Here is a 13,270-nt window from a genome sequence, read left to right as displayed (position 1 = left end):
AAATTAAAAGTCCTCACGCTGCTGGTTAAACTTACAAAGGTGCATAGAAATTTACATAGAATACTTTTTTTCTATAAAATATGACGAAATCCAGAGCTGAATGTGTTGGTGAAATAAATTTAATAACACAATGGTAAATTAATAATACAGTTCAGATTGACAATTAAAAAATAAAGATTAAAGCAATAACACAATGCAGTCACTTCAATTATTTTGTGTCTTAATGAAATACTTCTAATCATTTATTTTTCCATTTAGACTCACAACTACAGACACATTAGTTCATTGTCCCATCCAGTTCAGACACCTGCCTTTACCTAAAATGCACACCACTCCAGTGTCTCTCCAGTTCATCCACTGTCCCATAGTTATCCATTCTGCTGGTTCTTCAATCTGCCGCAAATCAGCATTAAATGGATAGTTCACCAACAGATGAAAATCCTCTCATCATTTACTCACCCTTATGCCACCCACAGTGGTAATTTTACAAAACAAAAATTAACACTGTGGGTGGCATAAGCTATAATAATCAAAAATTGTATACCACAGTAGCACATATGTTAAATTAGCCTAAATCAAGACAGTACACAACTTTAATTTTTACCGTCTTTGTATATATAACATATAGAAAACATACATTCAAAACAAAATGAATGAGGAAATACCATTACTTCAAAAGCAAGTAATAGGGTTTCTGTGGGTCCTTAACAATTTGGTTTGATCGTACAACCAAACTTAAATTAACATTTTAATGGGACTTAAATTTGGGCACAGAAAAACATGGTTGCTGCGGTCTGGATATATGCAAATAAATGTTGTTAGTAAGTGTTTTTACACTCAAATGAACTTTATATGTCCACATTTTTAATATCAGAAAAAACACTGACATTTATATGCATTTCAATACCGTCACATATATACATGTCATGGTTTATGAAGTCGCTGTTTCCTTCTTGTCTCGTGTGTATGTGTGTGTTGTGCGTGTGGGCGGCGGCGCTGATCACCACCTCTGATCTTCAGCTGCGTCTCATCAGCTGGCCAGCTGCAGTTGATCAGCGCGCCCTATTTAATCCCTCTGTTTTCACCTTGTCTTTGTCAGTTCGTTGTTGGATGTTCCTGTGGTCCCGCTTGTCTCCTGTTCTCCGTGTTCCTGGCCGTCTCCAGTCCTGTTGGTTGTTCGCTTGTCCTGGCACCTTGTGCATCTCAGCGATTCTTCCTGTCACCTGTGTTACGGACCGTTCTTCACTTCAACTCATCTGCTGATTGTGGCTGATTCACCCACAGCGTCCCTGTGCTACCTTGTACCTTTACGTGGAATTCTCATCCTCCTTCTGTGTTCACAAATAAACTTACCTTTACTTGCCTTTGAATCCTCCGCCTCTTTTTCCATTACAGAACGAACTGACCATCATGGATTCAGCAAGTAGCACACCGGAGTTAAACGAGTTCTTGTCTCATAGCATTGCCAGAATGGATCAACAGGAGGAGAATCTGGCGGTCACCGGACGTGCTATTCAAGCCTTGGTAGCACAGGTGTCCGAGCTCACCCAACAGCTCCAACACCTGGCAGGTCCCACTGGGCCCAGCCCACTGCCGGTTCCCCCACCTCCACCAGCACCCACTATTCAGCCTGAACCACGTCTACCCGCCCCTGAGATGTATGCTGGGGAACCGAACTTTTGTAGAGCATTTTTAACTAAGTGCTCTGTTTTTTTACTTATAGCCCCAGACCTTTACTACTGAGAAGGCCAGGGTGGCTTTTGTCCTGACACTACTCACAGGTTGTGCAGCGCTGTGGGGGACGGCGTTGTGGGAAAATCAACATCAATGCTGTTCCTCGTTTCATCGGAAGAGATGAAGCGTGTCTTTGATCAGGCTACTACCGGACGGGAGGTAGCTCGTCAGCGCACCGATCTTCGCCAGGGGAACCGCTCCGTATCTGATTACGCCATCGACTTCCGAACCCTGGCTGCCGAGTGTCACTGGAACGAGGAGGCGCGGTGGGACATGTTCCTGCATGGGTTGGCTGACCGCATCCAGGAGCAGATCTTCATGCTGGACCTGCCTGGGAGTTTCAACGGACTCGTCGAGTTAGCTTTGAGGGTGGACGTCCGCTTACACCAACTGGAACAGCGTAACAGAACGACTCAGCGCCCCGCGAGCGTTATAGACTTTCCATCCAGCGGCAGTGATGCGGTCAGCCCCGTCTGTGATCCCAAACCCATGCAGGTGGGTAGAGCTCGGCTTTCCCGGGAGGAGAGAGAGCGTAGAAGATCCAGGGGTCTTTGCCTCCATTGTGGTGGAGCCGGGCACTACCTGAACACCTGCCCGGTAAAAGACAGTGCCCGGCAGTGAAAGAGAGGCTACTGTCGGGCGGGATTTCCATAAGCAAGACCTCATCCTCTACTCTCCTCCCGGTAAGACTGCTGTGGGGAACCTGGTCCCATCCCACACAAGCCCTTCTGGACTCTGGAGCTGAGGCTAATTTTTTAGACTTCACTTTGGCTCAAACACTCGGATTACCCATCGCCACTCTCAAGAACACCATCGCAGTCAGTGCACTCAATGGACAAGAACTACCAGCCATAACTCACTGCAGTCACCCCCTGACATTTGTCACATCCGGCAATCACACTGAACAGATTTCATTTCTCCTTCTGGACTCACCCATGGCACCCATTGTCCTCGGTCACCCCTGGCTCATACAGCATAGCCCGAGGGTTGACTGGGGACACAACTCAGTTTCAGCCTGGAGGACTTCATGTCATAAGTCTTGTCTTGTGTCTGCCTGTTCGTCTGTGTCCAGTTCTGTCTTTCAGAAGGAGGGGGCGAATTTGTCGAACGTGCCCGCGGAGTATCACGACCTGCAGGAGGTGTTTAGTAAGTCCCGTGCTGCTTCTCTTCCTCCGGATCGTCCCTATGACTGTGCCATAGATTTACTTCCAGGTAAGTCTCCGCCTAAGGGCAAACTCTACTCACTTTCTGTCCCAGAAAGGGAGGCCATGGAGAAATATATTTCTGATTCTCTAGCTTCCAAATTCATCCATCCTTCCTCTTCTCCAGCAGGGGCGGGCTTCTTTTTTGTCGGTAAGAAAGATGGTTCTCTGCGACCGTGTATTGATTACCGAGGGTTGAACAACATCACGGTAAAGAATACTTATCCTTTGCCGCTGATATCTTCAGCCTTCGAGCGGTTGCAAGGAGCATCTATATTCACAAAACTGGATTTACTCAATGCATATCATTTGGTTCGCATCAGGGAGGGGGATGAATGGAAAACCGCGTTCAACACCCCCAGGGGTCACTTTGAATATTTGGTTGTGCCGTTCGGGCTGTCCAACTCCCCAGTGGTTTTCCAGGCACTTGTCAATGAGGTGTTCAGAGACATGGTAGACCAATTCATATATGTTTACCTGGATGACATATTGATTTTTTCATTGTCTCTCCAGGAACATGTTCAACACGTCAGACGAGTGCTTCAGAGGTTGCTAGAGAATGGGCTTTTTTTCAAGGCAGAGTAATGCGCGTTTCATGCACAGTCTGTTCCTTTCCTAGGGTACATCGTCTCGTCTGAGGGAGTGCGTATGGATCCTGACAGGGTTAAGGCTGTGATGGATTGGCCAAGTCCAGATTTCCGAAAGGCCCTACAGAGGTTTCTGGGGTTCGCCAACTTCTATCGGCGTTTCATTCGCAACTTCAGCCAACTAGCCGCACCGCTGCTTGCCCTGACCTCTCCCAGAGTGATGTTCAGGTGGTCCGACACAGCGGAGACTGTGTTCGCCAAACTCAAGAGCCGCTTCGTTTCGGCTCCCATCTTAGTAGCCCCTGATTCCTCACGTCAGTTCGTGGTAGAGGTCGACGCGTCAGAGGTGGGGGTAGGTGCAGTGCTTTCTCAACGCTCTTCCACATACGACAAGATGCATCCTTGCGCGTTTTTGTCCCATCGTCTGTCACCTGCCGAATGTAACTATGACATTGGTAACCGAGAGTTGTTGGCAGTCAAGTTAGCGTTGGAGGAGTGGCGTCATTGGTTAGAAGGGTCGGGGGTACCTTTTATCGTTTGGACCGATCACAAGAACCTTGAATATATTAGATCTGCTAAAAGACTCAACTCCAGGCAGGCTCGATGGGCACTTTTTTTCTGACTTTTTGACTTTTCGCTCTCGTACCGCCCAGGCTCCAAAAACATCAAGCCCGATTCCTTATCTCGTATTTTTGATCCTCCCGAACGCCCAGCTACTCCCGAGTGTATTTTACCCGAGAAAATAGTTATCTCTTCACTCACATGGGAGATCGAAACGAAGGTCAAGAAGGCCTTAGAAGGAGTAACGCCTCCGCCCGGGTGCCCACCGAGTCATTTATTTGTGCCGGAGGGGTTACGGTCCGACGTCATTCGATGGGGTCATTGCTCCAACGTGGCTTGTCATCCAGGAGTAAACCGCACCAGCTGTTTAGTAAAGCAACGATTCTGGTGGCCATTAATGGTTCGCGACATTCACAGTTTTGTGCTGGCTTGTTCGGTTTGTGCCGTTGGAAAGACGTCTAACCGTCCTCCTGATGGGCTGCTCCAACCGCTGTCTGTCCCTTCGAGACCCTGGTCCCACATAGCGCTAGATTTTGTCACCGCCCTCCCGCCTTCTAATGGCATGACGGTTGTTTTAACCGTAGTGGACCGGTTCTCGAAGGCGACACATTTCATCCCCTTGCCCAAATTACCCTCTGCCAAGGAGACAGCGGTGACTGTCGTAGATCACGTCTTTCGTTTACATGGCCTCCCGATGGACGTGGTTTCCGACAGGCGTCCCCAATTTGTGTCCAAATTCTGGCAGGAATTTTGTAAATTACTGGGAGCTACAGTCAGTCTGTCTTCAGGTTATCATCCCCAGAGAAATGGTCAAACCAAGTGAGCCAACCAAGATTTGGAGAGTGTTGCGATGTTTGGTGTCCAAGAATCCTTCTTCCTGGAGCCAACAACTGTCTATGGTTTAGTACGCTCACAACTCGTTACCAGTGTCATCCACGGGCCTCTTTCCATTTGATCGTAGTCTAGGGTACCAGCCACCAATTTTTACCAGTCTGGAATCCGAAGTCGCGGTCCCCTCTGCTCATGCCTTCGTCCAGAGGTGCCACCACACATGGACCAGAGCCCGTGAGACTCTGCTCCAGGTGGGGGGGGCGCACCAAGGCTAAGGCTGATCACCACCGGTCAAAGCCTCCCGTGTACGTCGTGGGTCAAAAGGTGTGGCTTTCAACCAAGAACATTCCGCTTCGCTCCGTGTCTAATAAGCTTGCTCCCAAATTCATTGGCCCGTTCCCTGTCACCAAAATCCTTAGTCCGGTGGCAGTCCGACTCAAACTTCCTCCGGCGTGCAGGAGAATTCACCCCGCCTTTCATGTGTCCAAATTAAAACCTGTATTTCATTCTCACCTTAATCCGCCGGCCCCGGTTCCTCCACCGCCGCGACTCGTAGATGGGGAACCCACGTATTCGGTCAATCGTATTCTGGACTCGAGACGGAGGGGACGCGGATTTCAGTATTTGGTGGACTGGGAGGGTTACGGTCCGGAGGAGAGAAGTTGGGTTCCTGCTAGGGACATACTGGATCACTCCCTGATTGATGATTACAATCAACAGGTAAGGAGCCTAGAGGGAGGGGTACTGTCACAGTTTATGAAGTCGCTGTTTCCTTCTTGTCCCGTGTGTATGTGTGTGTGTGTTGTGCGTGTGGGCGGCGGCGCTGATCACCACCCCTGATCTTCACCAGCTGCGTCTCATCAGTACGCCAGCTGCAGTTGATCAGCGCGCCCTATTTAATCCCTCTGTTTTCACCTTGTCTTTGTCATTTCGTTGTTGGATCTTCCTGTGGTCTCGCTTGTCTCCTGTTCTCCGTGTTCCTGGCCGTCTCCAGTCCTGTTGGTTGTTCGCTTGTCCTGGCACCTTGTAAGTCTCAGCGATTCCTCCTATCTTCCTGTCACCTGGGTTACGGACCGTTCTTCACTTCAACTCATTTGCCAATTGTGGCTGATTCACCCACCCCTGTGCTACCTTGTTTTATCACATTGGTCACATTTATCACATTTCAAATAAATTTATATCTGGTATAAATGGTTTTTTCACCCAAACAGTTTTACATTTTACCACAAAATCTCATGGTATTTAGTTAATTGCTAATATTTTCAGCACATCATTCGATAACATATATTTAAATATGTATTTCACCAATACATGCAACAGCCATCTCTTTTATTATTTGTATATATTATATATAACGTAAATAAAACTTTTATACATTAGCTCATCTATGAACATGATTTCTGCCCGAGTCCTGACGGATTGCTTTTCAATCAACTGTGAGGTGAAGACGACAACTCCCATGATTCCACGGTCATTCATGGCCTCATCAAGCTACGCTTTCGTTATGAATAAACAACCAGTAGATGCTCAGAATGTATATTAGAATCTTTTTTTAGTATCTTAAGAAAGGGGAAAAAGCTAGAAATCAGTGAGTAGACAATATGAACAACAATGTGAACATATGTACAGCTTATTGTCCATCAAGTTACAGTACCCTGTAGTTTATCTTGAGATGGAATGGTCTGTCCCAGTCTAAGTTGGGAGCCTTGTGAAAGTTGAGGATTCAGTCTTCTTCCAGCTTCCTTCCTCGCTCAATCTTCTAAGTCCTGATGAGATTCTTTCAACCTAGGATGGATTTATTTGTAATGTTTTGAATGAGCTTGCTCCATTAATAACGAGAACAATCCCGTCTACCCATTCCTCTCCTTGGTTTACCCCTAAGCTTAGAGTTATGAAAACAACATGTAGGTGTCTTGAAAGAATTTACAGAAAATCTTCCCTTCTTGTCCATGCCATGGCCTTTTCAGATTCAGTAGTCAAATATAAAGAAGCACTTAACATTGCACGCTCTGACTATCTTTCTATTATCAACAAAGCCAAGTGCAAACCTAAAACTCTTTTCTCAGAGATAAACAAACTGGTCAAACCATCCTTTATAGCTATTACTGGCTCTGTTGATCTATGTGAAAGTTTTCAGTCTTTTTTCTTACAAAAAATTGATAACATTTATCAATCTTTTTCTCCAATTGCCACTTACCATTCAACTCCATCTTTGATAGGCTGTCCGCTAGACAGTTTTTTACTCACAAATACATCTGTGGTTGAAAAACTGATCATCAAATCTAATTCTTCCTCCTGTACACTTGATCCTATTCCAACATACCTTCTAAAAAAACTCTCTTGCCGTTGCTTATTCAACCTATTACTCATATTATAAACAGATCTCTTGCCACTGCCTATGTTCCGCATGATCTGAAAGTAGCGGCTATCACTCCAATTCTAAAGAAATCCGGCCTCGATAACGCCATTCAGAACAATTATAGACCAATATCGAACCTCCCTTTCATTGGCAAGCTTCTTGAGAAGGTAGCTGTAGCATAACTACAGTCACATTTAGAGAAACATAATCTCTTTGAACCGCTTCTATCTGGTTTTTGTCCATATCACAGCACAGAAACAGCACTTTTACAAGTGCTAAATGATCTGCTTCTGGCTTGATTCTGGTGCCCATAGTATCCTGGTTCTTCTTGATCTCAGTGCAGATGTCAGGATTTATGGGAAGTGTTCCCGCCTCCGGCTGATCTAATGCACCCTAACATTGAATTATAGAAGTCTATAATGTGTTATATGTATGCTAAGCCAAAGAGATGTGTTTTTAGTCTAGATTTGAACTGACAGACTATGTCTGCTTCCCGGACAATGTTAGGAAGGTTGTTCCAAAGTTTTGGTGCTAAATAGGTAAAGGATCTACCGCAAGCAGTCGATTTTGATATTCTAGGTATTATAAACTGGACAGAATTTTGAGATCGCAATAGATGTGGGATTATAGGATTATAATGTGTTAAGAGCTCGCTCAAGTACTGCGGAGCTAAACCATTTAGTGCTTTGTAAGTTTATACAATGTTAAATAGGGAGCCAATGCAGTGTTGACAGAACCGGGCTAATCTGGTCATGCTTCCTGGTTCTGGTAAGAACTCTAGCGGCTGCATTTTGGACCAGCTGTAGTTTATGTATTAAACATGCAGGGCAATCACCCAGTAGAGCATTACAATAATCTAGCCTTGATGTCATGAACGCATGAACTAATTGTTCTGCATTTTTAATTGAGAGCATATGACGTAATTTAGATATACTTTTTAGATGCGGTCTTACAGATACTAGACACATGACTTTCGAATGAAAGATTGGTATCAAAGAGCACACCCAGGTTCCTAACCGACGACGAGGACTTGACAGAGCAGCCATCAAGTGTTAGACAGTATTCTAGGTTATTACGTGAGGACGTTTTTGTGGATTGGTAAATTTCGTCAGGGCGTGAAGAAATATAGAGCTGAGTATCATCAGCATAACAGTGAAAACTAATGCCATGCTTCCTGATGATATCTTCTAAGGGTAGCATGTACAGAGTGAACAACAATGGTCCTAGTACTGAGTCTTGTGGTACAGTAGCAGAGCACCCACCCAGCCTCCCTCTCCTGCCTCCTTTTCACAATCCAGCCAGCTCTTCAGCCCTGACTCTGCTGGTTCCCTACACTCCCTCGACATCTATTACCCCACTCAAGTGTGTGGACCCGAGTCCTCTGGTCGCCAGCACCATCTAGGCAAGAGGTTCCCATAGCTCCGCATTCAGCTTCTAGGCTATTCACTCCACCTCGACCAGTCGATCCTCAGCTTCACCCGGAACCGTCATCCTTCCGCCTCTTCCAGGTTCCCACGTGGAACCTAAAACTTTACAGCATTGTAATCTTAAAACTTATAACCACAAATATGTATGTATTATGATACATTAAGAATAAATACAGGCTTCATAGAAAGTGTTACCCATTAATTTTTTTACTTTGAAATTTTTCTAGCACAAACACAATTTCATAACTACAACTGCTTGAATCTGCTGCTACGAGTCCTGAACACAGTTTTTCGCTAGCAAATGCAAGTTTCACATACTCACTTTTGCACCACACAACTATGTAAAATGTGGAGTAAATTAATTTATGCATCTGTAGAGCCAGAAGCGGGCACTACAAAAGAGATCTTATAATTTTGGCCAATCAGAAAAGCTAGTTTTGGCTGTTGGTGCCCAGATATGTAGGGAAAAAAACTCCAGGTAGCATCTTCCCGAGCTTGCAGTGGCAGATACCAATAAAGGTATGTTTTGTACTTTTTCTGAAATTACTGTTATACACTTATAGTTATACATCTGTATACATATACAGTGGAGCTGATGAGGGTGAATGATAGCAGGTGTGGATGATGTAAAGTGTGTGCAGTTGTGAGCCAAGGGGGATTATGGGAATTGTAATGTGAGGTGACTGGTCTGGTGACTGAGATTGTGACAGTACTCTCCCCCTTCCAGAAGGTGTAACCGCTTAAAGAGGTGAAGGTGGAGGCGTAGGCGTAGGCGTAGGAGGAGGGTATGGAGATGGTGCAGGGATGGTAAGAGGAGCAGGCGAAGGGATGGTGATAGCAGGTGGCGGAGGAATGGTGATAGACGGACGATGAGATCCCGGCTGCGATGATGGTATCTGTCTGAAGGCACAGATCCAGAGCCCAGAAACGACAACCCACGGCAGAGTCGAGGGAGGGGGGAGCCAAGGTGTAGTAGATGCTGACGTCAACTGGGGGACGACCAACAGAGGCGGAGCCGATGGATCTCTGGGCGTAGACGGAGAGCTGATGGAGAAGAGCGACATCGCTGGCACAGGAGGCATAGGCGTTGCCCCAGCAATGATCGTCGAGGAGGTAGTACTGAGGGGATACCGGTGTGATGAAGGACTGAGGCGTACCCGAGTGGAAGGAGGTGTCCGCTGCAGCCATAGAGGTGGAGGAACGTCGCGTACCGGAAGATCCGCAAGTCTTTGGCGAAGGTGGTGTGCCGACTGACCAAGGGGAAGCCGGTGGGACGAGGGAACCCGATGGAGTCGAAAGGCCGAGGGTGTCTGGTGAAACCGAAGGTGGGAGGAGCCAAGGTGGAGCCGACAGGTTGACGTGTCGAGGCGATCTGAGGCCGGAGGCAGAGCCACTGGATCAATCTGCTCAGGCACTGATGATGGTTCTAGGACCGGAGGCTCACGTGAGTACTTGGCCTCGCAGGAGATGGCGAAGGGCTGACAACCTCCAGCAGAGACGGGACTGGAGGATTGGCTGAGAAGGGTGGTGACGGAGGCAGATGAAGGCTAGACAGGGTTGAAGGTAACAAAATATTGTCCATGCAGATGTTTGTGGTGTGTAAAAATAGCGATGAAGGTTCAGAAGGAACTGATAATAAGTTCAAACAGTCCATGGTGCTGTCTAAGAACATCCCAAATGGGGTGCGATAGGGTGGGAGACGATACATCTGTGGTCGCAGGTGGTAAAACAGGCTTTGGGTCTGTGGCTCTGTGCTCTGGACCGGGGGTAAACACTCTCCAGAGCTGATGAGAGTGAATGATGGCAGGTGTGGATGATGTGAAGTGTGTGCAGGTGTGAGCCAGGAGGGATTATGGGAAATGTAGCGTGAAGTGACTGGTCTGGTGACTGAGATTGTGATAAGAATAAGGAGGACTGGCTCTGAATATATTTATATGGATAACCCATGCCTTTTGTGAGATCTTTTTTTTTTTACACAGTTGCATTACCTTCTAATATGACATCTAACATGGCTTGTTTTTATTATCATTATCATAATTATTATTATTATATTCATCTTTCATCATGTCCGTCCTCTGCAGGTGAGGAGCACTTACCAACACCTGCATCCACTGATCCCACTGTTCCTTCCATGTCTGTTTCAACCTCAGCGGATGTGGCAGGTAAGTTAATAGTACAGCAGCCCTTTGGGTCAATATAGGTGCACTACTGAAACAGCATGAAAATAGCCTTAATCGTTGCAATAGCAAGGAGAAATGGAAGAATTTTGCACTAAATTTGATCCTGTTTTGAGAGATCAAATGAGACGAATCGACAGTGGAGCTCAGCATATCACATACTTGGAGCAACCTATCCAAAATGAGCTGATAAGCTCTGACAGTGACAAAATACTGGTCAAATGGTGGCAGAAATACATTTTTTTAATTATGACAGATGTTATTCACCAAGAACTGATTTTTGTTGTTGTGCATACTGTAAGTCTTGGCAAAACTCCAGAGATAAAGCAACACTTCTTGGGATGTCTAATAGCTATGAATATACTGGTCTAGGCTTGTCCACACTACTTCTTAACTGGCTTGAAGAATTGAACATCCATTTCCAGGATGGAGAGGGGACAATCTTATGAAGGGCAAAAATAAAGGTGTGCAGACTAGGCTGTTAGCAAAATATCCATGCATTTATATGTGCCTTGTGGAGCATGTAAGACTTGGTTTTCCTGCTAAGAGAAAAAAAAGTGGAGATCAAACCCCCTGCAATAAAATAATATAATCCATTAATCTATGCATCCCCCTCTCCCTACTTACTTCCTTTCCCCCTGATTCAAGTCACTGAAAGTTCACTAAAGAATGCCTATATATCACATTTGGTGTCATTTAAATGTCTTATTGCGATTGGTAAAATGGTCTAAAAAAGTCAAGAGATTCTTAAGCAAATTCCGAGAGGTCCAGCAACCTTGTTGTTAAAGCAGGAGGTGGCTGCATGTTTAGCTCGTATTTATGTTAATAAAGCCTCAGGCCCTGATGGCTTAAGGGGAAGGGTTTTAAAAGCTTAAGGAAATCAACTCAAGGTACCCCTTACACAGTAATTTCAGAGATAACTTAATGAGCAAACAGTACCACATATGTGGAAAATATCTACAATAAAACATCCATAGAAACACTACCTGGCAATTTTACCCCAGTTACATTGACTTCTGTCCTGGCAAAATGTATGGAAAGAATTGGAAGTAAAAATGTTATGTCTTCAGTGAGTAATACTTTAGATCAATTGCAGTTTGCATATAGACCATATTGGGGGACAATACAACTATTTTTGAATAAGCATTTTTTGACTGTTGAGTTAAGAATGTTCTCTAGGCTTGTAATCAAAAATAGGACATCTATACATTTGTTTGTTGCAAATTTACACACAATATAATTTAGATTTTTACATTTTCTTGTTGGGGTAAAATTGCTTGTCAACTGACAACAAAGTTTCCCATTTGAATTGCCATAATTGCTAATAGTTTTATACTTAATCTTAAAAAATCTTTAAAAACAAATTACATAAATTATACATTGATTTCCCTTAACCTTTAAAGACCTAGAAAATGTTTGGGGCGCCTGACACACCTGTACTTTTCTTTGTTTTTGTAACCCATTCTAGCAGCCAGCATCAAGTGCCATAAATCATTTTAAACAGGAGAACGTAAAGTTTCCATCTAGCTAATTTTAAGTCCCAGTTTTAAATTTATTTTGTCTGAGAATTGATGAAATTAACAGAATTTTACGAAAAACGGCAGCAAAAATTGTGGTGTTTTCAGTGTGAACTCAAACAGAACTTCCTGAAGTTTTGATTTTTTCCTTTAGAAAGTTAGACTTGGTTGTTTTAGACTTCCAGAGGAAATTTTGTCTGCATGTAACAATCCCTCAGCAAGTTATAGCCATTTATTATAATAGGCGTTTTTGAGTAAAAACAGGTGTATTTCATTTACAGACAATGTAGATGTGTCCAAATAAGTTCAGGGAGTAAAGTAAATAGAACGATAGTTATATAACAATGGAACACTGAAGCAAACATTTTTCTTCAGAAAAATATATTATAATTTGAACATGAACAAATGCAAACAATGTAACAAGTAGTGACAACTGTCTTGTGCAATATAAATACTAACCATACAAGTCAAGTCAAGTCATCCTCATTTATATAGCGCTTTTAACAATGTAGATTGTTTCAAAGCAGCTTTACAGAGATAAAGATATAATTTAAGGTAACAGAGATTGGTTTGGTTTTATAGTGGCTCTTGAAAAATGTTTTTTCCAGCTAAAGTTAGTTTTGATTGATTCACTTCCATCTAAATGATAGTTTGTTATTAAATTAGGGGCCGCTAAGACGACACCGTTCTCTCTAAACAGACTTTAAACGTGAACCTGTGATAGACGCTGATGGCATTCACATGCGCATTAAGAATTGATTCTATAGTTATGTGCGTTTGAATATATGTGCGCAGGTTTATAATTCCTTACAAACCATGCCTAAACAAACTACTTGTCTATAAATTTTGATGCAGAATTTTTATTTTATCTGATC

At 44.2% G+C, this 13,270-nt stretch overlaps 1 protein-coding gene across 1 annotated transcript; it reads left to right on the top strand.

Moving 5' to 3' along the window:
• Window positions 1–1,410: 1,410 nt before the first annotated feature.
• Window positions 1,411–8,676, top strand: LOC143718435 (uncharacterized). Its single transcript, XM_077209495.1, has 6 exons — window positions 1,411–1,658; window positions 1,782–2,000; window positions 2,306–2,946; window positions 3,556–4,030; window positions 5,167–5,491; window positions 8,467–8,676. The coding sequence occupies exons 1-6, from the start codon at window positions 1,411–1,413 to the stop codon at window positions 8,674–8,676; spliced, it is 2,118 nt and encodes a 705-aa protein (XP_077065610.1).
• The last annotated feature ends 4,594 nt before the right edge of the window (window positions 8,677–13,270 follow it).

This window comes from Siphateles boraxobius, unplaced genomic scaffold, assembly GCF_051911475.1.
Source record: "Siphateles boraxobius isolate OS27281-9 unplaced genomic scaffold, OSU_SipBor_1 61, whole genome shotgun sequence".
Classification (NCBI taxonomy): Eukaryota; Metazoa; Chordata; class Actinopteri; order Cypriniformes; family Leuciscidae; genus Siphateles; species Siphateles boraxobius.
Note: the sequence above shows the minus strand (reverse complement) of the source record. Positions and strands in the feature narration are given on the sequence as shown.